Raw genomic sequence first — 26,993 nt, forward strand, 5'->3', positions numbered from 1 at the left:
TGCTAAACAAAATACAATGTACCAAAACAGTCTAGTAGAAAATACTCTTTAAATGTGTTAAAGTGGTTGCCTTTGATGGAAGAAAGAAGGCATTATTTTAAGTAGGAAAGAGATGTTAGGATAAGTTGATATAAACAAATTAGATGTAAATATGCCTTCCCTGGCTGGGTAGCTCAGTCAGATAGAGTATCATCCCAATATGTTAAGGTTGTGGGTTTGATCTCTGGTGAGAACACATACAAGAAGCAACCGATTAATGTATCAACAAGTGGAACAACAAACCCATTGTTCTCTCTCTCTCTCCTTCTCTCTCTCTCCCCACCTTCCTCTCTCTCTCAAATCAATAAATAAAATTTTAAAAAGGAAGAAAATACACCTGACAGATCCATTGATGAAAATGTCCCATAAACTATGGATAATATTTAACTTACATCTCTGTACCTGTCCAAACAAAACAAAAATCCCTCAATATTTATTTATTATATTATGTGAATCCAATATTATTTAAAGTCACTGCCTGAATTGTTAAGGATTAAATTTTCATTTCCTAGCCTTAGAATTTCAAACATAAAGAGATATAAATTAATCAAAATCAATCAAGTAAATAAAAATGACAAACTGTGAAAAGCTCTAAGAAGTAAAATTTTAGGGTGCTGTTAAACCAGACAAGAGGGAGTCTGATTTTGTATGGTGAATCAAGGATGAGTTTCTGGAGGGAAGATTCAGAACTGAGGTCTTAAAGATAAATAGATATTTCCAAGGCAAAGCGGTGTGACAGAAAAATAGGCTCTAAAGTAGGAGGAAGAAAAATAAGGTTTAAAAACCAAAAGCGGTAGTTTTGTAAGAAGGCAGGAGAGGTAAATCTGAGCCAGATGATATTAAGTCTGGTGGCCATAAAGACAGTGTCAAGATGTTTTGTTTCATCCTAAGACAAATGGGAGGATTTTAAGACAAAATACAGGGTCACTAATTACTAGCCATAGTTCAAGTCCATCTCTATTTTTAAATTGCCTTGGTTCTGAAATAAGTTGGTTTTTGTGAAGGAAGTTAAATATGCACCCACTGTTACCTTATAAATTTTAGAAATGTATATAAATGAGGACATTTTAAAAGGATTGTGTTGTCATTTGGTGTCTTTCGTAGATTGACTTATGTTTACTTTTGAAAAACATTTCCAGAAAGAGTTTGTGGTAAATAATCTTGAGGCAAGAATTTCCAGAGATCTTTAGTAGCCATGTTAACACATTACCTGTAGAAACTGAATTATACTGTGCAGCCATTATATTAAGTCAGTAATATATGGCATAAGTAACTTGCCTATGAGAGTATCAATGAACTATGCTGTCAAAACACAGTTGTCGCTGCAAGTGTTAAAAAGCACCGTCAGGGAGAGGGAGAAAGAAGAGCATATGATCTTCTCAACGGTTACATGGAGAAGGTTTACCTGCCTTTTTTCCTAGTTTCTTTTAAAGATACATTAGCATCCAGTTAAATCCACTAAAAAAAAAATTACTAAGCCATTATGAGTGCAAAAAAAAAAAAAAAGGCAAACTACAGTATTTTCTCATGCTAAATCATATTTGGGAGATTTTGTAAATTACACTGTTACAAAACAAATCAGATTAGTTGCTTTCAAAGACATTAAGAGAAAGGATTTTTGGAAACCATGTCTGAGAGAAAAAAAATCTTTGTGTACTTGAAAACTAATTACTTAATGTTTATGTGTAATGATAATAATAGGCTTAGTATTTCCTGACATAATATGATTGCCATTATTATGAAGAAAATTATGTGGGTCTGAGTAATTTCTTGGTAATTATGTATTTAAGAAAAATGACTAAATCAAAATATCCCCTGATATTCAGCATTTACTATTTTGATCCATTATAGACTCATTGAAATTCCCTATGTTTGCAAGTTTAGAACATCTTTCATACAGATCTGCAATTACCTTCTGTAGTAATTAATTACATTCTCACCATCATTAAGTCAAAACATACTGTGTTTGACACTCACTGTAAGAATGTAAATTAAAAGTAAAAATGTACTGACTAATAAAGAAAATAATTAAAATTTCAAGATTATATTTTTTTCTTCATATAAATTAACATTTATTCAGCCAGGTTTACTATGCCCACATTGTTATTGTAAAGAAATATATTACCTTTTGGTTTTGATAAGTACCATCATGACAGGATTGTTTTTGTGTATCATGGTCCCATTATCTAGAAAAATTGCCAGACTTAAAGTATCAGTACATCACCATATTACTATGTAGGTACTACATTCTAGTAGTATTGTCTCATACTAATATTTATAGAGCTTTACACATGTCAAATTTAGTGGATAAAAGGACATCACAAAGTTGAAATCATGCCTTTCACATTTTGGAAACAGTATAATATTTAAATAAGTCACCTACTATTCCAAATTGTATTTGGAAAAAAGCCTAATATATGAACAAACAAATTAATTAGTTCATTTAATAGATGTCATAAATCATGTCCTTCCTTGGGGCTATTAAATTTGGCAAACATCCCCAGAGTCCCATTAGCTGTTGACTAATGTCACTAGTGTTGGTATTTGTGTTTAACTAGGAAAAATGATATGGTACACATAATCCTTTAAGTTATATAAAGTAGTTACTTATCTTCTTTAAACCTCATTTCCATATGAAAATAATAAGACCATTTCAATGTATTGGTGCTTGCGTTTAATGAAAAATGAAAACACTTAGTGAAATGTCAGGCACATAGATTTTAGTCAATATTTCCTCCTCCTCATCTTGCTTTCAGGATGATGGCAAACATACCTAACTTTGCCTCTGGTTTGGGACTGTGCTTGCATCCTCATCATTTGTGAACATTACTATATAATGGCTGCACTCATCAAGTAATTCTGCTGTCATCTATGACATTGTTAAATTTGAGACTTAAATTTTTATAAAACCATCATGCTAACAGGGATTTTTCAATCTCCCCAAATGAATACAAGTTTGAAAAAAAGTAGATTTAAAGTTCTTCCTATGGAAATTAATATAATCATAAATAATAATGTAAGAATAAACTCTGTGTTTCACATAAAACTATAAATCTATGTTTGTCCATTTACGTATGTACATATATTACAAAGATCTTGCAAACATTTTGTGGGATATTTTTTTATCCCACAAATTTTTATCCCTTAATTTTTTAAGTCTGGCAATTTTTCTAGATAATGGGACTATGATACACAAAAACAATCCTGTCATGATGGTACTTATCAAAACCAAAAGGTAATATATTTCCTTACAATAAGAATAGACATCTTCAGCTTAAGTTACTTAATAATGATACATACCTACTTTTATCCTTGAGTTTAAGACAAAATCCAAAATCTTGATACATAAATTAAATTCTAGTTTGTCATTCTAATACTCCAATGATATAACATATCAACCTCCACATATAACATAATCACTACAATATTTACAAATAAAAGTATTTTAAGGCACCTTACATATTCTTATGAAAGTGTCTACATAGAGAGGTGTAAAGTCCACTTGACTATAAACCTGAAGACTTGTGATCCAGATACAGCACCTTCACTTAGTACACCCATGCTCCTCCTTTATAGTTTTATCAGAAATGTTAGATGAAGATAATTGTGTTTGTCTGTGTACCTTTTGTCTTCCCAATCTGACCAAATATGAGGCCCATAAATACAGAAGGATATTTTTCTTACCATTACCTATCATCATAAAAGACAAATATAAATAGCTATGAATGAGTGTTTATGATTGGTGGGTTTTAAATTGAACCAACCATTTAACCACATTCTGGATTAAGTAAATTTTTAAAGGTCCTCTAAACCATATAGAAAATTATCTATGCAGGTATGATTTTTGCAGTCACCAAAAATATTCCTTAAAAATTTTGGTCTTCTTCAACAATAAGGTAAGCTACTCTATAATTTGGATTCAGTGCAAGGGGGAGCCCAAAAGAAACCAGAATCTAATTATTAAAAATATTGTATATGTATTCTTACATGTTTAAACTTCAGTCATCTTCAAAGTACTCTCCATTTGATACAATACACCTATCAGGATGTTTTTTCCACTGCCCAAAACAGTTTTTAAACTTGTTTATTTTGATGCTTTTTAGTGCCTCTGTTGTTTGTTTGTTTTTTCTTTCCACCTATTCCACACTGACCTAAACATTTTCCTTTGAGGACTTTTTTTCATCTGAGGAAACAAAAAGTGTCTCTCAGGGTGAGACCAGGTGAATAGGGAGGGTGGCGCATGTGGGTTATGCTGTTTTTGGTCAAAAACTGCTGAATACTCAGCATGGTGTGGGCAGGTGCACTTGTAAGTCACCCATCATATGGGCAAACATGCTGAAAGAGTTTTCCAAACAAAATTCACTGAAGGTGAATGCAGCCTCTCACAACAATGCCACCTGGTGCACTGATACCGATGTGTTCCTAGAACACTCACCTAGCAAGGGAAGCCTGTGTTCCAAGAGGCCCACCCTCCAGAAAATGTTTCATTTTGTTCTTTTTTTTTTTTTTTTGGCTCCCCTTCATAGATCGTGCACTGTAGTTGGTATAAGGACACATCAGCTATAGAATATAACTGTAGGTCATATGATAATTCATTTATTTTAAAAATCCAGAGAATTATGTCATTACTAAAATGATGGCTTGAAATCAAGATGTGTTAAGTATAATAGGAACTAACATGGGATATAAGCTGAGAAACTGAGATGTAGGGAAGAGATAGTACTTTGCATTCACCCAATGCAGGAAAAAAAAGGAGAAGAAAATTTTTCATTATGATAGGTGGTTTTATTTCTTTACTACAGTACTCAGGGATCTTTTTAAAGGAATATTTATTCTCCTCTGTTCTTCTACATTTTAGGATCAACATTTTTATAGGTTCTATTATCACCTCTTTTGTGAATTCCCTTCCCAAAAACCAAACTCATTGACATCATTTTTACTTCCTTTCTGCTCACAAAAAAAAATGTACATGTGGCTACTGCAAACAGGAACATGAGCTAAATATATTTTCAACTATAGGGGATAGAAATCTCAGCCATTCTCATTCTATCGTACAAGTAATAGTTTCTAGGGTTGTTCATCCTGGCAGCTCACAATATACATATAATAAGCATTGTTCATACTTTAAATATTCACTTAACTAATTTTTATTGACTATATTTAAATAATGGCAAGCCAAAACATCACCTGCTCATATGAGCTCACAGTCAATGAACAGGGATAGGCCTGTTCATTGGGGCCTACATACTATACTATACAGGGATACATACTATAAAGAAAAGTTAAGAAATTTTGACTCAGAGTGGTATATAGGTGGGTCATATGACTCAGAAGTGTCATCTGAGACCTGAATATTAGAAGGAACAAGCCATGCATGGGTGTTGCAGGCAGAGTGAACAAAAAATGGGAAAGTTCTGAGGTCAATGTGAGCTTGGTGTTTTATAAAGCCCATGCAGCTGCATTGTTGTACATGAAGATCAATAAGGAAGATAAGATGAACTCTATCTCCCCCACTGGGCTGTGAATTTTTTCATTTCTGTACTCTTAGGATTCAGCAATGTCCAGTCAGTAAATGTGTTGAATGAATGAATAAATGAACGAGTTCCACATATACTGAATGTTACCTAAAATCAATACTGGTACTATAAAATATATGAGCAAGATGGGAAGTGTTAGGGAATAAATAACATAAAATTTCCAATTGCTAATATTTTGTATATTTTAATTTATTTTGAAAATATACCCTATATGAAATAAATGTATTATGACTTAGTTCTATGATACTGTTCTTTAGACTGCATTGAGTATGTTTTATCTTATGGCAGACATAAAAGCTTTTGTGATATGTTCTAAATTATGGTTAATTTTAATTGTCCTTACCGATGACAACTTGAGGATTTCAGCACCCCTTGAATGATTAAGCTTCTAGTAATAGCCTGACTCTTTTTTGAATATTTTGTTGAAGAAAATATATTTCTCTAAAAAGAGTACATTACTTTTTGAAAAATATCAAAGGATGTTTTAGTGGATGGAAGTTGACATTGAGAAGGATTGCTGTACCAGCACCTCATTAGTCTTTTAAAACCGTGGTTATCTGAAATAGCACTTGCTCCAATAAAAGAGGTTGGCTGGATATATAAGAAATAGCTGTCAAGGAGGTTACAAAAAAGCTGTTGTGCTATGCTTCTCACATGTCCTTTCAAATTTTCCATAAAATTTTAAAGAAGGACCTCCTTGTACTCACCCTTCAAAAGACTCCAAGAGACATGATAGGAAACTCCATCTTTATCACCACTGCCTGCTAAAGAGAATCTGCAGGTAATTTTATCACTTTCCTATTAAATTAATGTTTATAACTTGGTAAATTATTTTCCTTTTTTTCTTTGATACTGCCTCTTGATTGTGGCTAGATATATAAGGCAAAATTCAAACACTGTTTAAATAGTTTTCTTTCCATGTGCTATTCCATGTATGAGATTTCTAACTTCACTTAAATTATGTTGGATTCAGGTTTATTTTATAGTCTCCTTTTGAAATTTTTCATTGCCTAAAATGGCAAAGTAAATTTTACCTCATGAGACTAAGATCTCTGTGCTAAGGAAGAGATATTGTTATTTAGACAGTTGAACGAAAGAATAAAATTAAATGGATCTCTTTTGGTGGATATCTGAAATATGTATTTTCTTCGATGATAACCTAAAACAACGATATGTTTTTATTGTAGTTTTTTCCATTACCATTTATCCCCCTTAGCCCTACAGCCACCATACTATTGTCCATGTCTATGAGCCCTTTTTCTTTTTTTCTTTTTTTAAATTTTATTTTAATTTATTTTTTGAAATACATTTGTCTCTGCCTACCCCCCACCACCTTCCCTTGCCCCCTCCCTCCTTCTCTCCCTCAGCTCTTCCCCTTTGGTTTTGTCCATGAGTCCTTGCTATATGTTCCTTGACTTTCCGCTTCCCTATCTTTTCCCCGCCTCCCCTTCCTTTTCCCCGCCCTCCCTTCCTCCTTCCCTCTTGTCTCTGTTGATTTCTTTTCCTTTCAGTGTTGCTGGTCTTATTTTCCTTGCATCTTTGTATTGTTGGTTAGGTTCCACTTATAGGTGAGATCATATGGTATTTGTCTTTCGCCCCCTGACTTAGTTCGCTTAGCATAATGCTCTCCAGTTCCATCCATGCTGTCACGAAGTTTAGTACTTCTTTTTTCCTTTCTGCTGCGTAGTATTCCATTGTGTATATGTACCATAATTTTTTGATCCAATCATCTACTGATGGGCATTTAGGTTGCTTCCAACACTTGGCTATTGTAAATTGTGCTGCTATGAACATTGGGGTGCATAGGTTCTTTTGTATTGGTGTTTTGGTGTTCTTAGGGTACAGTCCCAGCGGGGGAATCACTGGATCAAAAGGCAGTTCCATTTTCAGCTTTTTGAGGAAATTCCACACTGCTTTCCATAGTGGCTGCACCAGTCTGCATTCCCACCAACAGTGGACTAGGGTTCCCTTTTCTCCACAGCCTCGCCAGCACCTGTTGTTTGTGGATCTGTTTATGATGGCCATTCTGACCGGTGTGAGATGGTACCTCATGGTGGTTTTGATCTGCATTTCTCTGATGGCTAGTGATGCAAAGCATCCTTTCAAATGCCTCTGGGCCCTCTGTATCTCCTCCTTGGAAAAGTGTCTGCACAGGTCCTTTGCCCATTTTTTAATTGGATCATTTGTCTTCTTGGAGTGGAGTTGAGTGAGTTCTTTATATATCTTGGAGATCAAACCTCTATCTGCTGTATCATTAGCGAATACATTTTCCCATACAGTTGGTTCCCTTTTCATTTTGCTGATGTTTTCTTTTGCCGTGCAGAAGCTTCTTATTTTGATGAGGTCCCACTTGTTTATTCTTTCCTTTATGTCCCTTGCTTTAGGAGACATATCAGTGAAAAAATCGCTGCATGGGATATCTGACAGTTTTCTGCCAGTGTTCTCCTCTAGGACTTTGATGGTGTTGCGACTTATATTTAAGTCCTTTATCCATCTTGAGTTTATTTTTGTGTATGGTGTCAGCTGACAATCCAATTTCAATTTTTTGCATGTAGCCGCCCAGCTCTCCCAACACCATTTGTTGAAGAGGCTATTATTGCTCCATTTTATGCTTCTGCCCCCTTTGTCAAATATTAGATGCCCATAGAGACCTGGGCTTATTTCTGGGCTTTCTATTCTGTTCCCCTGGTCTATGGGTCTGTTCTTGTGCCAGTACCAGATTGTTTTGAGTATGGTGACTTTGTAGTAGAGTTTGATGTCCGGTATTGTGATCCCTCCTACTTTGTGTTTCTTTCTCAAAATTGCTGCGGCTATTCGGGGTCGTTTATGGTTCCATATAAATTTTTGAAATGTCTGTTCTATTTCTGTGAAATACATCATTGGTATCTTAGTAGGGATTGCATTGAATCTATAAATTGCTTTGGGTAATATGGACATTTTGAGGATATTAATTCTTCTAATCCATGAGCACGGTATATGCTTCCATTTATTTCTGTCTTCCTTAATTTCTTTTTTCAATGTTGTATAGTTTTCTGTGTACAGGTCTTTTACGTCTTTGGTTAAATTTATTCCTAGGTTCTTTATTTTTCTTCTTGCTATATCAAACGGTATTTTTTTTTTCTGATTTCTTCTTCTTCTATTGCATTGCTGGTGTACAAAAATGCCTTTGATTTCTGAATGTTGAGTTTGTATCCTGCTGTTTTGCCAAATTCACTTATTAGGTTGAGGAGTTTTTTGGTAGAGTCTACAGGGTTCTCTATGTACACTATCATGTCATCTGCACACAATGATAGCTTTACTTCCTCCTTTTCTATTTGGATGCCTTTTATCTCTTTCTCTTGTCTGACCGCTGTGGCTAGGACATCCAATACCATGTTGAAAAGAAGCGGTGAGAGCGGACATCCTTGTCGTGTTCCCGATCTTAGTGGGAAAGCTTTCAGTTTTTGCCCGTTGAGTATGATATTGACTGTAGGTTTTTCATATATGGTCTTTATTACATTGAGGAATGCCCCATTTATTCCCACTTTGCTGACTGTTTTGATCATAAATGGGTGCTATATCTTCTCAAATGTTTTTTCTGCATCTATCGAGATGATCATGTGGTTTTTGTCTTTTCTTTTATTTCTGTGATGTATCACGTTTACGGATTTGTGTATATTGAACCATCCCTGCATGCCTGGGGTGAATCCCACTTGATCGTGATGGATAAACTTTTGAATGTATTGCTGGATGCGGTTTGCCAATATTTTGTTGAGGATTTTAGCATCTATGTTCATCAGCGAAATTGGCCTGTAGTTTTCTTTCTTTGTAGGGTCTTTATCTGGTTTTGGGGTCAGGGTGATGCTGGCCTCATAGAAAGAGTCTGGGAGTCTTCCCTCCTCTTGGATTTTTTGGAATAGTCTGAGAAGGACAGGGGTTAGCTCCTCTTTAAATGTTTTGTAAAATTCTCCTGTGAAGCTGTCCGGCCCTGGGCTTTTGTGTGCCGGGAGTTTCTTGATTACTGCTTCAATTTCCCCAGCTGTTCTCAGTCTCTTCAAGCTTTCTGCTTCTTCCTCCTTCAATGTTGGAAGATTATACTTTTCTAAAAATTTGTCCATTTCATCAATATTTTCAAATTTCTTGGCATATAATTGTTCATAGTAGTTTCTGACGATCCTTTGTATTTCTGTGGTATAAGTTGTTATTTCTCCTCTTTCATTTCTGATATTATTAATTTGGGTCCTCTCCCTTTTTGTCTTGATGAGTCTGCTTAAAGGCTTGTCAATTTTATTTATCTTTTCAAAGAACCAGCTTCTGGATTGGTTGATCCTCTGAATTGTTCTTTTTGTCTCTATGTCATTCAGTTCTGCTCTAATCTTGACTATTTCCTTCCTTCTACTTGCTCTGGGATTTATTTGTTGTTGTTTCTCTAGTTCTTGAAGTTGTAGTGTTAGGTCTTTTATTTGAAATGTTTCTGTCTTTTTTAGGTAAGCCTGTACTTCCTTCTCAGAACTGCCTTTGCTGTGTCCCATAGGTTTTGGACAGTTGTCTGTTCATTTTCATTTGTTTCCAGAAATTTTTTGATTTCTTCTCTTATCTCATTCTTGACCCATTCATTGTTCAATAGTCTACTGTGCAGTCTCCATGAGTTTGCAAGTTTTTGAAGTTTCTCTTTGCTGTTGATTTCCAGTTTCAAGCCCTTGTGGTCTGAGAAAAAGTTTGTTATTATTTTAATTTTCCTGAATTTGCTGAGATTTGCTGTGTGTCATGTCATGTGGTCTATCTTTGCAAAACTGCCATGAGCATTTGAAAAGAATGTGTGTTTTTCTTCTTTGGCTTGTAAGGTTCTATATATGTCAGTTAAGCCTCTTTGATTCAGTGTGTCATTCAGCGCCACAATATGTTTATTAATGTTTTGTTTGGAAGATCTGTCCATTTTTGACAGTGAGGTGTTAAAATCCTCTATTATCAGTGTGTTGCTGTCTATATCTTTTTTGAAGTCATCCAACAATTTCCTTATAAACTTCGGGGCTCCTATATTGGGAGCATATAAGTTTACAATGTTGATGACTTCTTGCTAGATTCTTCCTTTAAGTGTTATAAAGTGCCCCTCTGGGTCTCTTTTTATGGCCATTGTTTGAAATCTACTTTGTCTGATACAAGTATGGCCACCCAGGCCTTTTTCTCTTACCCATTTGCTTGGAATATTTTTTTCCATCCCTTTACTTTCAATCTGTGTATGTCTCTTGCTCTAGGTGGGTCTCTTGGAGGCAGCCTATGTGTGGGTCATGCTTTCTTATCCATTCAGCTACCCTGTATCTTTTGATTGGGGCATTTAGTCCATTCACATTGAGAGATATTACTGATAGAAACTTACTCGTCTTTTCTCTTTGTACCTGTGTTCCTCTCTGTCTCATTCTTTTCCTTCATCTGCTTAAACCAGTCCCATTAGCATATTTTGGAGTGCTGGTTTGGTAGAGATGTATTCTTTTAGCCTTCTCTTGTCTGGGAAACTCTGTATTTCCCCTTCTATTTTAATTGAGAGCCTAGCTGGGTAGAGCAGCCTTGGCTGTAGGCCCTTGCTTTTCATGACTTGGAATATTTGTTGCTTCTGGCTTGTAGTGTTTCTGTTGAGAAGTCAGCTCCTAGGCCTTTCGGGGCCCCGTTGTATGTTACTTTCTCCTTCTCCCTTGCTGCCTTGAGGATTCTCTCTTTGTCTTTGACATTTACCATTTTAATGATGATGTGTCTTGTAGTGGACCTCTTTGAGTCCCTCTTGAGTGGGGTCCCCTGTGCCTCCTGGATCCACGAGAGCTTTTCTCTCCTCAAATTAGGGAAATTTTCCATCATTACTTTTTCGAGGAGGTTCTCTATCCCTTGTTCCTCTTCTTCTCCTTCTGGTATCCCTATTATACGGATATTATTGCGTTTCAGGTTGTCCTGCATTTCCCTAAATGCTTCTTCATTCCTTGTGAGCCGTTTTTCCATTTCTTGTTCTTTCTGGGAGCTTTTTTCTACCTTATCCTCCATCTCACTGATTCGATCCTCAGCTTCATCCAGCCTGCTTTGGATTCCTTCTACTGTGTTCTTCAATTCAGAAATGGTATTCTTCATATCCTCTTGTGTCTTCTTGATAGTTTCTATGTCCTTTTCCAGGTTGATATAGTTTGCTGTAAGATCCTGATAGTTTCTCTGCAGTTTCTCGTCGTTATCTTTGAGCTGGCTGAGCTCATTGAGCTTCCTTAGAACCATTGTTTTGAATTCAGTATATGATAGTTCCCTTGCCTCTATTTCATTTAGCTCTCTCTGTGGGGAGTCCCCTTTCCCACTCATTTGGGGGGAACATCTTTTCCTTCCCATGTTTGTGAGAGTCTGTTAAGTATTTTTGTCCTTTACTTTTCTTTCTGGGCCTGCCTCTGATGATGTCAGTTGTTGACCCTATAGGACCTTGGGTTGTTTGTTTGAGCCTTCCAGGAGTCTAATGCCTGTGTCTGACTCCTGCTTGGAGAAGCTCTGTGACCTCTTCGGTCAGGGCTGGGCTATTTTTTGGGATCTCTCTGCACTCTCACGCCGGCTCCGTGAGCGTGCTCCCGGCGTAATAGGATCCCCCGCCTGCCTGTATGAGCCCTTTTTCTTTTGTGCCTGATCCCTCCATTCCCTAACTCATCCCTACCCAGACATAGCTGTCATCCTGCTCCCTATCTATGATTCTGTCTCTGTTTTGCTTGTTAGTTCAGTTTGTTCATTAGTTTCCACCTATGAATGAAATCATATGCTAATTTTCTTTCTCTTACTGGCTTGCAATCACCAAGATATAGAAGCAGTCCAAGTGTCCATCAGTAGTTGAGTGGATGAAACAACTATAGTAAATACACACAATGAAATAGTTCTAGGCTGTAAAAAAGAAAAAAAATATCCTTTGCAATAGCATGGATAGTCCTGGAGAACATTATGTTAAGATAATTTATTTTATTCTTTAAATACACAGTTCCCTAACATTTTCTCAAGATTCTTTCAGTGTTTGATATTGTGAAATCTTGAAATCTATTTATATTTTAAATATCAGTTGAAACATCTGGACATCCTTGACACATGGTTATTCACTCACTAAGCTATGATTTCATTCAAGCACTCCTTCAGTGCCTATATGTGTCAGATACAATTCAAGACATTTATATACAGTCTTGTGGACTTTCATTCCTATATGAAAGACAAACAGTACATAAGTAAACATAGAGAATGTATAGTATGATTTCATGTAGGGTTGCTGAAAAAAAATAAATAAAAAATGATAAGTTAGAGAGTACTTGGGGAATAGGAGGGTAAATTTAGTTGGCAAAAGTCTGGGAGAAGCGTGGGGCAGGTAAAGGGAAAAGGCATGAGATAGGAACAACAACAGCAAGAAAAAAGGAAGATGAAGTTAGATAGGCAGGGAGAAATGAAGTGCTTTCAGGATTGGATAGCCCCAACTAAGGAATTTGGATTAAATTCCTGGTGTGATGAGAAATAATTGGAAATTTAAATATTTTTTAAAAATAACTTTAATAGCATAAAAGGAAAACCAAAGAGAATACTAAACTATATATACAGGGGAAGGCAAAGTAGGTTTATAGTTATGAGTGTGTGAAATGTAGACTTTATTCTTATATTGTTATTTATTTATCAACTATTGTACTATTTACATGTATTATTTGTCTTATTGTTATTATTTCATATTCTTACTTATTAATTATAATTTAGGTAATCACGGCTGGTAATTTAACCTATTTTTTCCCACCCCTGTATACTATGTTTTTTTCTGTACATGCATGATAAAGTTTAATTTATAAATTAGGCACAGTAGGAGATTAACAACAATTCGACAATAATTGATAATGAAATGGAACAATTATAAGAGTATACTGTAATAGCAGTTATGTGAATGTTGGTCTCTCTCTCCACATATGTTGTATTGAACTCACCCTTCGTGCTGTGATGATGTGAGATGGTAAGACACCTACATGATGAGATGAAGTGAGGGGGGAGACATAGGTATTGTGATGTAGTGTTGGCAATTATGGACCTTCTGACCTCATGCTAATAGCAGGACTATCTGCTTAGGGTGATCCTGGATCATGGAGCTATGATGTTTGCATGTTAGAAGCAGACGATGTTTGCATGTTAGAGGCAGACGATGTTGATAGTTGGGAATCCTTGATAGTTGAAGTTTTTTGCCAAAATCTTTTTGAAGAACATTGTATTCAGAAATTGTTCTCTCTCTTACTCTCTCTCATTCTCTCTCATCATCAAAGTATTGTTTCAGAGGTTGCAGTCTTTCAATGATCATGCATGTGACCTTCAGCATTCCAGCTCAAGATTATATTCCATAATTTTTGTAAAATAAGATTACTTGAACACAAGCACTGCAGTTTATCTGGTAACCTAGATGGTTACTAAGTGACTAATAGGTGATAATAGGTGGATAACAATAATAGCATGGATACATTGCACAAAGGGATAATTCATATCCCAGATATGGCCAAGGCAGAAATCTCTCACTGTTCATAAAGTGTTATGAACAGTGAGAGATTTCATCACATTATTCAAAATAGTGTGCAATTTGAAACTTATGAATTGCTTATTTCTGGAATTTTCCATTTAACTTTTTCAGACCATGGTTTACCATGTGAAACTGAAAGTATAGAAAGTGAAAGTATGGATAAGGGAGAATACTATAGGTTGATGGAAGATATGAGAAGTAACCTATATAGGGCTTTCATTGAAGTTTTGGCAAGACTTGATTGAAAATAGATTTCTACATTGACAACTGTTTATAATAATTTTGAATTTAAAAAATGAGAGTATAGCCAGAAGTTTAAAGTTTGGATTTATGAACAAATAAAAAGTAGTTAAAGCCATTGGACTAGAATAGATTCTAGAGGTCTGCAGTAGCGGTAGAAAAGATTGAAGTTTCTGTGATAGGGCCTTGGGACACTCAGAAAGAGTGAGAACAAAGAAAGTGTTTGAGACAGAGCAGCAGAAAGGAAGAAGAAAAGGCAGAGGTGTGAAAGAAGGTAAAAAGGTGTTTAAGGAGGTAGTGATCAACTGTGATGTGTAATGTCTGAAAGAACTGAGCTTTCAGATAATAATTAGGGAATTTTACAAGTCCAGAAGGCTAACATATTTGTCCTATACCCCAAATAAGATTAAGGAAACAGCATGATCAACAGATTACATTTGAGGAGAGTTATGAAGAAGATCAACAATACAGAGAACTATGTACTTAAAAGCTTCCTTATACCAAAGTACCACTGAGCCCAACCAAAGAAACAGTGTATAAGGTTAATACCTTTAATTTTTCTGCATCATAATGCTAAATGGAGGTGTTTTTCTCTTAAGAGTTTAATGATGTAATAAAATGTCTGTTTGGGTTTTAAGTCAAACTCTACCATATACTAGCTCTGTGCTTGAGTTGTTTACTTGACTTCTGGGACTTGGGACTAGTTTAAAAGATTTATAGACCTTAAACACAGAAAAGATTACAGTATCTTCCCCAGTATCATTTATATAATTCAAAATAAAAACAGTTTAAACGCTAATATAAGTGAGGATATCCAACAAATTTTTATTTTTCTCATCATAGTCTCCTTTTCTTTCTTTAAAATAAATATTTATTTGATATTCCAACTTAGCTTGGTCTGTCTGGGACAACTCCACAGTAGTTAACTCCTTATAAGCCTCAAGTTCATGAACTAAAATATGGGTGATAGAGTATACGTTTGTCATCTTTAATATGATTCTTGCACATAATAAACTTTCAACAAATGTTAGCTTTTATTATTTTACTATTATTACTATCATCATCATTAGTAATATTCTCTTAAAGGATTGTTGTGGGAATAAATTTATTTAGGAAAAAACTAAATCTGGTAAATAACACAGAGCAGATGGTAAACAATTTTTGTTTCCTTCATTTTCATATACATTCCTTACTTTACCACAGTCCCACACACTAGCACCTGCTGAGCCTCACAGAGTTCAAATAAAATAAAATTAAATTAAAATTACATAAATTGTCTAGAATATTAGATGAAATATTAAAGGAAAGTTGAAGAGAAGGTAGCCAATTCAAGCATTATTTTATTTTTTCACATAATTTAAACAAGGCATAGTATAACACTTTACTAATTCAGATTGTTATCCTAATGAAATAAAGATTCTGCTACATCGCAAACCTGAAATTATGGAAAGTTGAAATATCATTTTTCACTTCTTAAAGGCCACGCATTTGAAAAATCAGTTTAACATTATCACTACATTTTGTTTTTATTTTGACTTAAATTAAAAACATACGATTTTGTTTTAGGGATTGCCTGCAAGTCGTGTGAGGTACAGAGTAGATGATGTCCTGTCTCCTTATCCTGCCAGTATTTTTGATGTAGAAGAAGATTCTGGAAGAGTAATAACTCGAGTCAATCTTAATGAAGAACCTACGACCATTTTTAAGGTCAGTTCAGTGTTTTCCTTATATTGTCTATTAGATGTACAACTTTTGATTGAGAGTTTGGTTCAACAGATGATCATACTTCTTTCTGTTTTTCTTCTCTTTAATCTTTTAAAATTATAAGCAATACATTTTTACTGCATTGACATTTAAAACAAAAAGTTAGGTAAAAAGAAAAAAATCATTTGATATTTCACGTCTTGGAGGTAACTAGAATTTACCATTTTACTTTCTATCCTTATTAAGTTACTCTATGCAAATACAAGTATACAAATACATATTTTAAAATACACTGATCATATTTTATTCATACTGTTTTTTAACTTAATAATATATTACACATACCAATAGATACTATTATTAGTTAATGCTTGTATGATATTTTGTTGTAAGAATATACTATTCTACAACAAGTATAGTTAACTTTTGTGTTTCCACAGAAACTGGATCCACAAGATTCCTTAGAAAATGTTACCTTTATTTGTATCATGTTATTAAATTTCTTTCTAAGATACCATTTTTTTATTTAGGAAAAACTTGGATGATTATATATTGCTTTTGTCTGTGTAAAATAAATTAAGGTCTCTATTACATAGAAGCAAAAAAAAAAAGAATATACTATTCTATTTTTAATTTAATGCTTTATTGTTGGATAATTAGGCTGTTCCCTATGTTTTGTTATAATAATATTTACTTTAATGAAAATCCTTTTGCAATTATCATTTGCCATTTGCCAATATTTTTCATTAAGGTCAGTAACTACAGTAAGGCAGAATTGCTGGATCAAGCTTACATAAGATTTGTTATACTTCCAGAGAATTTTAAGTAATACTATCCTTCACCATTATCAAAAATAATCCATTTTATTAAATGTTTAAAGTTTTATATTTTCTATAGTTATCTAGAAAAAAAAGTCACTGTGAATAAAGCCTTTGGCTCTACATTGGCAAATTACATCCCTCAGTTAACCTTGCAAATATCAATGAGTACTATAACTCACATAATGTTATCACTGTTTGGAAGTAAGTATTTTCTTTGTAAAATTGTAACCTAAAGGTGAATCATGACTCTCAGATTGATCCTTGTTTATGGTTCCATGATCTAGTTTGAATAAATTTAGATGAGTAATCTGTAGCTTTCAAAATTATATTCCAGAGAAACATGTAGTTTTGAAAATATTTAATATTTCTTAAAATAAACATGATAATTCCTCTAGATATAATATAAGTTACCAAAGAAAATGACTTCATAAAATTATTTTAGTAATAAGTAATATACAATAGTAACATCTTAAGACAAACTTTAGTTCGCTTTGTTGGGATAATTTATGTTGTACAGTATGAACTTGGTTTTTATATGTTGTAATTGTTCTTAATTGTTTTTAAGTGAGTGTATTTCAAAGTGTGTTTAAGTATAAAGACTTCCAATTTCATCCTCCAGAGTAACTATTTCTGCCCTATAATCTTGCAGACAATTAATTCACTGGAAAAAATAATTTCCTGCTATAAGCAAGCTAATTAGTTTTTTGCTATGGATGTTACTGAATTTAACACTTTTTCAATAAGTGTTAGTGCTTTGAAAAGCACATGTTTTCACTGTAAGCACCAGTGGAATTGTGGAAGAAAAGAGTTTATTATTGGAGAGAAGTATTATAATATCTTTATTTTACTGGAAGTTTTGTTTATCACAGAGTTAGCAACTCAATTCCTTTGAATCATTTCATCTAACAAGTGAAAATAATATCTACCTGGTAGGATTTCTGTGAAGATGATACATGTGGCATACGCTAGTACAACGTCTACTACCTGGTATTCAGTGTCTCCCTGCCAGAACCAGTCAGTCCAATGATTAAAAACATATATGGAAAAGTGAGACTGTACTTTGTCATTAACCATCTTTAACACGAATTTTTATTACTCTTTAAGTTGGTGGTGGTTGCATTTGATGATGGTGAGCCTGTGATGTCCAGCAGTGCCACAGTGAAAATTCTTGTCTTACACCCTGGAGAAATCCCTCGTTTCACACAAGAGGAGTATAGGTATTGATTCCTATCAGGTTTTATAATTAATAAAGCGTTTTGCTTTCTTGTGATCTCTAAAAGTTGATGTGATATATAAATTTATCATTGAAGTGGTCTCCCAATTCTAGTCTAAGGTGGTCTAAATTAACATAAGATTATACTTATTTTAGAAGTTAGTCTAGTTACAATGACACTTTAGTGTAAATAATATGAGTTTTACTAAGGCTTTCATGAATAATGGATCCTTTACAAATAATTAAGGTGAACATTGAAAAATATACATTGTGTTTTTGGACTTAAAATGCAACCCACTAATGGTCTCCATGGTAAGAAGTAGCCATTTTGTTTCTTATTATTTCCAAAATCACTATATTATCCAATTTTGTCATGTATCCAAAATTATATTTCTCCCAAAATCAGTGAAAGCAAGAGATACACAGAGAGAGTATATGTGCATTTATGTGTATAACATATATTACATATTATAGTTATAGCATTAGTATGTACATGATCTTAGTCGGGTGAGGCTTCCATAACAAAATATCATGGACTGGGTGTCTTAAACGGCAGACATTTATTTTTGCACAATCTGGAGAATGAATGCCAGAGATCAGGGTGCTAGCATGGTCAGGTTCTGGTGAGAACCATGTTCCTGGCATGCAGACGGCTTCCTGTTCACTTGTCCTCACTTGGAGGAAAGTGGAAGACAGCAAGCAAGCCCCCTGTTGTCAGTTATTGTACCTAACCTGAGGTACTAATCCTGAGATAAGAACCTCACTCACTCTCATGGCCTGATCTAAACCTAATTACCTCCCAAAGTCCTGCTCTCTATCGTTTTATTTGTGTTTCCAAGTTAAAACATTAATGCACTTTTATTAGTATGTTAGAACCGACAGACCAGTTTTCTCACAAACATTTGAAAGAAACCCAGTATATACTGCATATTTATTACTTATTTATTCTGGACAGAGCATTAATAGGCAGCCAGTCATTGCATTCCAGAGGTTTTTAACCATGGGTGGAACAAAGACCTATGTGAAAAATATGATATACTGTTAAAACACAATATCAGGAGCTCTCAGTACTGAGGAAGCATGTTGGAGAAACATTTAAGTGTCTGAACATGATCAATATAGTTTGAGCTGTGTCTTGAAGGAAAGTAGAGATTAGCCACTCGACAAAAATATGAAAAAATGTTACATGCCAAAGACTCAGCATACAAAACATTCCAGAATATTTTAGTGGGTTAGTCGATCAGAGACCAATTGGAAGTTCCACAATAATACTAAATGGAGCTCAAGAAAAATGAAAATGACATATAAGAGAACACTTTATCAAATTCTAGAATTTGGATTTTATTGCTCTGATAATTTCTAAGAACTGCCTAAGAATTTTAAGCTAGAACAGGGGTAAGGCACTGAAGGAGGAGGCAGCCTATGCATCTGGGAACATTTAACACACTCAGTCAAGTAGTTTTCTCCTTCTATAAAAAGCCGTCCTTACAATATTCAAGTACTAAATTAAATTACATAATATAATTACTAGAAAATTTTACATAACACATATGTAAACCATTGACATAAGGCCATACTTAGCGCAGTATGAATTCATTATCAGTCTGTTTCAAAGCCCATTTTCTTCATTATGTCTCTTATCACCAATTCCCTTTTTGTTGTTGTTGACATGGTAACCTCCAATTTTTCTGATGTCTAACATTCAGTTTTCAACTGTTGAATAAATTATCTAAATATGGTCATTTTGGTCTTCTCAAGAACCAAGATGAATATAAAGTCACTTTTCTTTCTCTTATCTAACTTATCTAGTAGAGGCTTACAAAGAATATAGTTACTATATTCGAGATGGGTCCAAAAATTCCCCACAGTTCCAGCACAATAAAATTCCCATCTTTGTTCTCTAAAACTTCTCACCCCAAGTGCACTTATTCCTTGGGAGCCCCAAGAAAAGAAAAAAAGTAGTGTGGTGAATAATATGTCCTCTTAAATACACTTAATAAAGGATGTCTCCTATCTCTGGGGTTTTTGGGGGGAGCTCACTTCCTTATTAATGGACATGTGCATTGCTCGTTAATGTATCTAGCTAAAACATTATGGCATTACAGCCAAGGTCAGTGGTCTTGTCAGGGCATTGCTCATTTAGCTTTCTGTTTTTAATTGTATTTATTTAATGCCCCCTTTTAAAAATAATTTTTTTCAATGAATAATTTACCATTTCCTATCTTCTCTGCATAGAACTACTAATTAACTGCAAATAGATTCTATTAATTAAGCTGTTAATTTAGAGAAGAAACAACTAGCCAATTGGGGCTAAAATTAAGAGCAGTCATATGAGCACATGTGAAAGAACTTTTAACCTTCCAGAAGAACATTTCTAACAATTATCCCAGTTTATCCCAGTTCATTTGTTATTCTGATACATAAAGGCAATTCAATAATCTTGCTGTATCCTGGAGTTTATGAAGAGAAGCCTACTTAAGAAGCAATATAATTGGTGTAATGGATTCAGTAGTACTTAGATACTTAATAACATTGTTTTGTTTTCCATCAGACACCCCAAAATTTGTATAGTAAAAAGTCATATTAAATATTAGCAAAGTATACTAATTTTTGAATAATTGGAAACAATTGAATTTAAATGTGTATATAGGCTTAAATTGGACCTAAAATGTTGAATAAGCTATTACAAAAAAATTCTAAAGCTGATGATTATTTTTCTTTATTCATCAAGTCTTTATCACTTATCAATTATGGAGGTTTTAAAAATTTTTGGAGAAGTACAGGTGAGAGGTTTTCTGGAAACCTCCTAAACCTTTCCTTCTTCCTGGGCATATAGCTAGACTCATTTCCCAGCCTTACCTGCTATATGGAGCCAGGTGACTGAGTCCTAGCCAATAAAATGTGAACGATATGGTCTGTATAATTTCTTGACCTGACTTAACCTTTTCCCCTGGTAGATGGAAAATTTAAAAACAAAACAAAATAAAACAGGAAACCTTGAGAGCCATATGTTGACAATAGTAGACATACGATATAAAAGGAGTTTAGGTCTCTGAATCACAGTTTGGAGGAGAGCTACCGCACTAGGAATGCCCTCAATGAATTGTTAGGTAAGCAAGAAACATAGGGGCTTATCTATAATCTTAGCCCATACCGTTTCAACTAAGATAGTTGATCTACATTTTATTATTATGAAACAAGTAATCACATAATATGTTAATCATTTTAGAAACTTTTATCATTTATATTGCAATATTTCCTGGTTTGTCATTTTAAACAGTACTCACGGTAAAATATTTTTATTCTTGTACGGTATTTTCTTTTTATATGTTCGACTACTAGCTTTGGCAAAATATCTACACCGTTTCAGATTGCTGTGATGGCCAACACAGTCTCCTTTCTAAACAGAAAAAGAAAAAGAATATACAACGGCTGCTGGAAATTTCATATGTCTCCTTCCCTTTCTTATTATTTTCTAATCCATTTATTGCTTCCTCTGCAAGCATATATCTTCCAGAGATGCCAGTGTTATTAACACCTGATTATCAGGATGCTCCCTTGTGTAGGAACTGAAAGGTGGAGAATATGCCACCCCTAATTGTGTCACTTAGGCATAAGAACTATTTGAAGTTAAAAGCGCTTAAAAAACCACAGGTGTTTTAACCTCTTTTTCTTCCTGAAAACAGGAGATTTCAAACTCCCATATGAAAGATATCTTTTCTATACCAGGGGAAAAGAAACAATATTTGTTGGGGAGTCAAAGCCAAGAGACTTATATAAAAACATGCCTTGTTAAAATAATTCTTATCTCTGTTTAGCCTCCCTACATAGTTTAGTTACTTTTCTAAAACCGCCTCTCTTTGTTCATCTTAATATAAAAGAATGTAGGTTCTGTCCTTTCCTTGAGTCTTCATTTCATTATGAGGGTTCCCATGTCATGTAAAATTTATATAAATATGTCAGCTTTCTCCTGTTAATTAGTCTTGTGTCAGTTTAAGACTTTGGCCTCACCAAAAACTCCTAAGAGGATAGACATAAAATTTTACCTCCCCTACAGAATTGCTCCCAATGGAAAAACTACTTTCTGTGATCAAATTTGGTGGGACACAGCATTATAATGCAAGATTTCTGTTCTTTGTAAGGTTTGGTGGGGAGGATGATCCCGGGTTGCAATCAGAAAGCAGTAATCCAGAGATAAATAGCATGGTGAGGTGGGGCTTTAGTCTTTGCATCTCAGGAATGTCTTCATTTCAATGTTGACTTTTTATAACGCCATGGAAAAAACTAGGTTTCCACAAATGACTAGGTGTTCAAGCGAGGTTCTAAATATAAAGTATTTATTTATTTTAGAATTTTGAACTGAATTCTTAACCTGACCTCTTCCACAGATGCGATTTTCTTACCTTATTTTTGGAATAGCTAGTCATTAAATCTTTAAATCTCAGAATAAATTAGTTAGGGTAGGTTAGGCTGCTGTAAAAAAGAAACCTAAAATTTAATGGTTCAGAGAATTAAAAGAACCACATATTTATGATTCACATGACAGTCTTGAATGGGTGTTTCAGATTGTGATGGTTCTTGAGCATACATTCTTTCATGCAGCCATTAAGGGATCCAGGAAAATTAGACTCTTCCATCTTTAGCGTGTTTCAAAATAACTTCAATCATTGCCATTTCAGTCCATGGGAAGGAAAAAGAAACAGAGACCCACATCCAGAGGTTTTCTAAACCAAGTAAGATGGGAGTTGCAAATTTTATATCAGCTCACATTTTATCCTGAAAGTCCAGGCGAATATCAACATTTAGCTATGAGATGGCAGAGGAGTTCTTGGCTAGACAGCTCTGTCCAAGTTCCACCTCTATCACTGAACAAAAAGAGAAAATAAGGTTGGTAGAGAACCAGGATTAAATGTGTAGTATTAGATGTTATAGATTTTAAATTGCAGTCATTCTAAAATGAGTTGGTTTCTCTTCAGAATATAAAATATCAGGTACATGAACTAATGATGCAATAGTACACAAACATTTTTACTTTTAAATATGCATTAAGGAAATTGAATACATTCTTCTTAAAATAATAAGAAAATTAATATTTTCTCTCTCTGAACTTATCAAATCTCAGATGTACATTTTGGGATGTTTTAACTTATTCTGAGTGATTTCAACATATCAAGTATTAATATTACATATTCCAAACTAAGCTTTTTCTGAACCTCAAACTAAAGTTTAGCTATCTGATCACAACTAATTACTTCCTCCATTTTCCAGAAAAGTCTATTATCTTTATCACAAAAGAAAAAAAAGTGAAAATAAAACATAATTGCAGAGTGTAAAATGAGAGTTACAAGCTATAAACTAGCTTAGTGGAAACCATCAAAAAGATTCTGGAAGTGACATTTACTATTTGGCAAAACATTTTCCAGTGTACCAGTCCATTATTCTTTTTACAAAATGAAAATATTTAAATATGTAGCTACTGATAATTGCTTGAGTGCTGGAATAGTAGCAACCAACAAACACGGGACATTGTAGTAAATACTTTAATCTTTATTAAAGGAAAAATGTATTAGCTTGCCCGATGACAGATAATTAGGTTGGCTGACCAATGTAAAACTAGCAACAGAAAAGAAAACCAAAGCCTCATTTCAATACTTAATTGTTATGTCTCTGTTTTCAAGTTTAAAAAATCCTTACTTTCTGCTAAAGTCTTTTGAAAAAAAAGTAATGTAGTTTGTAAAATTATTCAAGGACTTTTCAAAGACCACCCATATTAAATAAAATAATTTAGCTTGTCAAGATTAGAAATTTTTCACATTATTTTTCTTACTTATAATATTGAGATAATTTCTATGTGTTGGAAAATGATTTGATGTTGTCTTCCCTCAAAACCTGTGACTGGAGTTGTTTCTGATGGCTGGCTTCAAGCAATTTTTTTTCAAAGAAGGTGGATAATTGTCGTGGGAAGACAATTTGTCCCTTACAGATTTACCTTCATAATGGCCAGATTTACAGTACTTTTTCATATAAGTCTGCACTTGATTCTCTTTGGTCCCTACTGCAGTTGCAATAGTTGAAACAGACTCATTTAGTTAATTTCATGACCTCTTCAAACTAGTATTCACTTGAGTCATTTAATTATGATAAATAGGGAATCAAGACGTCATCTATTTGTTATTAGATGGACATTCACATTTTCAAGGAAACACTGAGCTCTTCTTAAAACTTTGAAAAATATGATTTTTTGGACTGTATCATGTTTATTTATATAATTGTAAACAACATTCATACTATTTAGAAGCATACACTCAACCCATAATTTCTAAATTGTAAACAAATTTTTATTTTAATGCATGATTCCTGTTTTATTTGGTTCTTCCATTTTCTCTCTTTTACAAACAAGTAAATATCAATAACTTTAGTGTCTTAGAGTTTACATGCACAAATCATTATTTATTTATTTTTCCTCTTCTACTTTTTCCTGAAACAAATTTCTTTAAAAAGTTAATGGCATTTCCTTATCCTTTGTTGTTGAAACACCTCTTCCCTTGTCAATATCACCCACAGGTAACTTTTTTTTTTTACAATGAATTAAGTTCAAGTATTAACCTCACATAAATAATCATACATTTTAACTTATTATCACTCAGACAACTGAAAAAAAATTTATATCCATAAGCAATCTCATATCTTAATGCAAACCATTTTTCCTAATTTGATTTTCATTAGAAGCAAATAAAAGTAGGTTAATCTTATTCATAAATATACTGTTCTCAAAGTCATATCACCTAATGGATGAATAAACCAAAGAGATCATTTAATGAGCATAATAATTTAATACTTGATTTCTGTAACATCTTTGCCACAAAGTTGACTAGGCTCTTTTTAAAAACCTAACAGCTGTGAGAAATGTGCTCCTTAATCTTTGGATTGCTGTGAATGTTGCAAAATTCTTATGCTGAGATTATTACTATATTTATTCTTCTAAATTATTTTCTATGCATTTTCCTCAGTCCTCATCAATTTTAGCATTCACTCCCTAAGTAGTATGGCTGTCTAGGGAAGAAAAATAATTTTCTTTGTACTCTTCTGAGTTTTTAGCTGAGACCACTGTCATAACAGATTAACAAGAGAAAAACAGACACAAACTTATTTTCATGTGTACCCAGGAGAATATGAGTAACTCACAGAGGTGGCTTTAGAATTCAGGATTAAATAACATCTTAAAGGGAAAAGAAGAGGCAGGGTGTAATTGTCCTAGGGAGAGTAAATCATTTTCAGGAAGGATGAATGGGTTCTTAGAAGAATAGATGGGAGCCATGATAGTTTGCAGCAATGCTTGTCTGCATGTGGTGTCCACCTCTAGTCTCCTCTCCTGTGATAAGAACCAATCTTTTCCAGTTGATGGAAACTCCTAGGAGAGGATCTATGGCAGTTGGCTTGCTTGCGCAGGACCTGTCTTCAGGTAGAGAAGGGGAGCTCAGAGAAAACCTCTCCCTGAACATGCTGTTTTTAAAGTACCTACGGCTCAAAATAATCAGTATACCAATGTGGCATATTTTGGGATGGCATGTACTAAACTACAGTCATATTTTGGAGTGGCATATCCTGCTACCCTTCAATTGAAACTGAGCTAAACTCTTTGGCTAAGATGGATGTGACAAGTAATGTTTTCCTATTAATCATTAGAAGATATCCTGACAAGGGTTGGGCTTACTGGGAAAGAGAATTTACAGTGTATGCCATTCATGTGGGACAAGAGTGATAGTAACCATGTGGTTGCTGATCTAAAAGAAATGTTAATTTCAATTTCTTATGTTAGTTTAAAATATCCTGGAACACATGGCAAACTCTTCTACATTGGTGTAAGATTTAAATAATGGCTTACTATAATCCTCAGGGTTTTCTTTTTTATTTTTATCTCCATATAAATTAATATATATTAAATTTATTTAGTTTATTCATCCCCATTTTAATATAATATGTTAATATTTAATATATAACATTCTTATATTAACATTTAAAAAATTATTTATCTTTATTTTCCCTAGAACTCTTTCTGTAAATGCTTATGAATATTGAAATTTAATTTAGATATTTCAAAATACTAATACTACTTTTTAACTTTAACCCCATTAATGTCTTGCACTGGTTCAATGTTGGTCCCTAACAAACATCAAGATGAGATTTAACAAAGAAATATTTTACCAGGTGAAATAATGGTCTGAGAGAAATGAGGGACAGTCAGGGTAAGGTTAGGAGTCCCTTTAAGCCATATGCATTCTGACACCAAGTGAAAATGAGGATGAGACAGTTGTATAGAAACATTCTAGCCTACCGTGATTTTTAAGCACCAACCCTGCCATTAGGTAAGGTTCTGCATGATAATCGGGGAAACCTCATTCCACAGTGAGATATCCTTGAAGCCCTGTGTCCCCTAGGAAGGACCCGCCACAGCATCTCTGCTTTTCTCAGTCATTATCTGTGAGCAGCACCTCGGTAGCATGACCTTTATATAAATGGCAATACACTACAGGGCACAGCGACTGGGACCTTGGGCAAAGTGCTTCCTATAATAGAAGGTTGTGAAACATACTCACATTGCCACCAGGTGTCCATGTCTGATAAAAGATTTCCAGTCAATTACCTAGCTGGAAAATAGTTATAACATCATAGTCAGAAAATATAATTTATATACATATTTTTTCATTTAATCTAGACAGAAATATTAAAACTCTAATAGTAATTTAAACACATAATATTACTTTAAAATAAAGTAACTTTTATAGGATGAGTTATGATTCATAAGGGTGATATTTGCCCTTCATCTCAGGATGAAAGACCAAGACTTAGATGCACTGAGATTCATTTGTCATCAACATTAGAGGTAAATATCATGGAAGGTCAATATGTCTGGAAAGGAT

The 26,993-nt window shown here is 34.0% G+C and overlaps 1 protein-coding gene across 13 annotated transcripts in view; it reads left to right on the forward strand.

Moving 5' to 3' along the window:
- The window catches only part of PCDH15 (protocadherin related 15), a 704,528-nt gene that overhangs the window by 530,054 nt on the left and 147,481 nt on the right, over positions 1-26,993 (forward strand). For all 13 annotated transcript variants that reach the window (XM_054572779.1, XM_054572777.1, XM_054572778.1 and 10 more), the window contains 2 exons: positions 15,901-16,041; positions 17,964-18,076. In XM_054572779.1, the coding sequence (XP_054428754.1) occupies positions 15,901-16,041; positions 17,964-18,076 (254 nt within the window). The remainder of the gene's footprint in view (positions 1-15,900; positions 16,042-17,963; positions 18,077-26,993) is intronic.

The sequence above is a fragment of the Pteronotus mesoamericanus genome, unplaced genomic scaffold (assembly GCF_021234165.1).
Source record: "Pteronotus mesoamericanus isolate MK-2021 breed Mesoamerican mustached bat unplaced genomic scaffold, CSHL_Meso_final contig_24, whole genome shotgun sequence".
NCBI classification, from domain to species: Eukaryota; Metazoa; Chordata; class Mammalia; order Chiroptera; family Mormoopidae; genus Pteronotus; species Pteronotus mesoamericanus.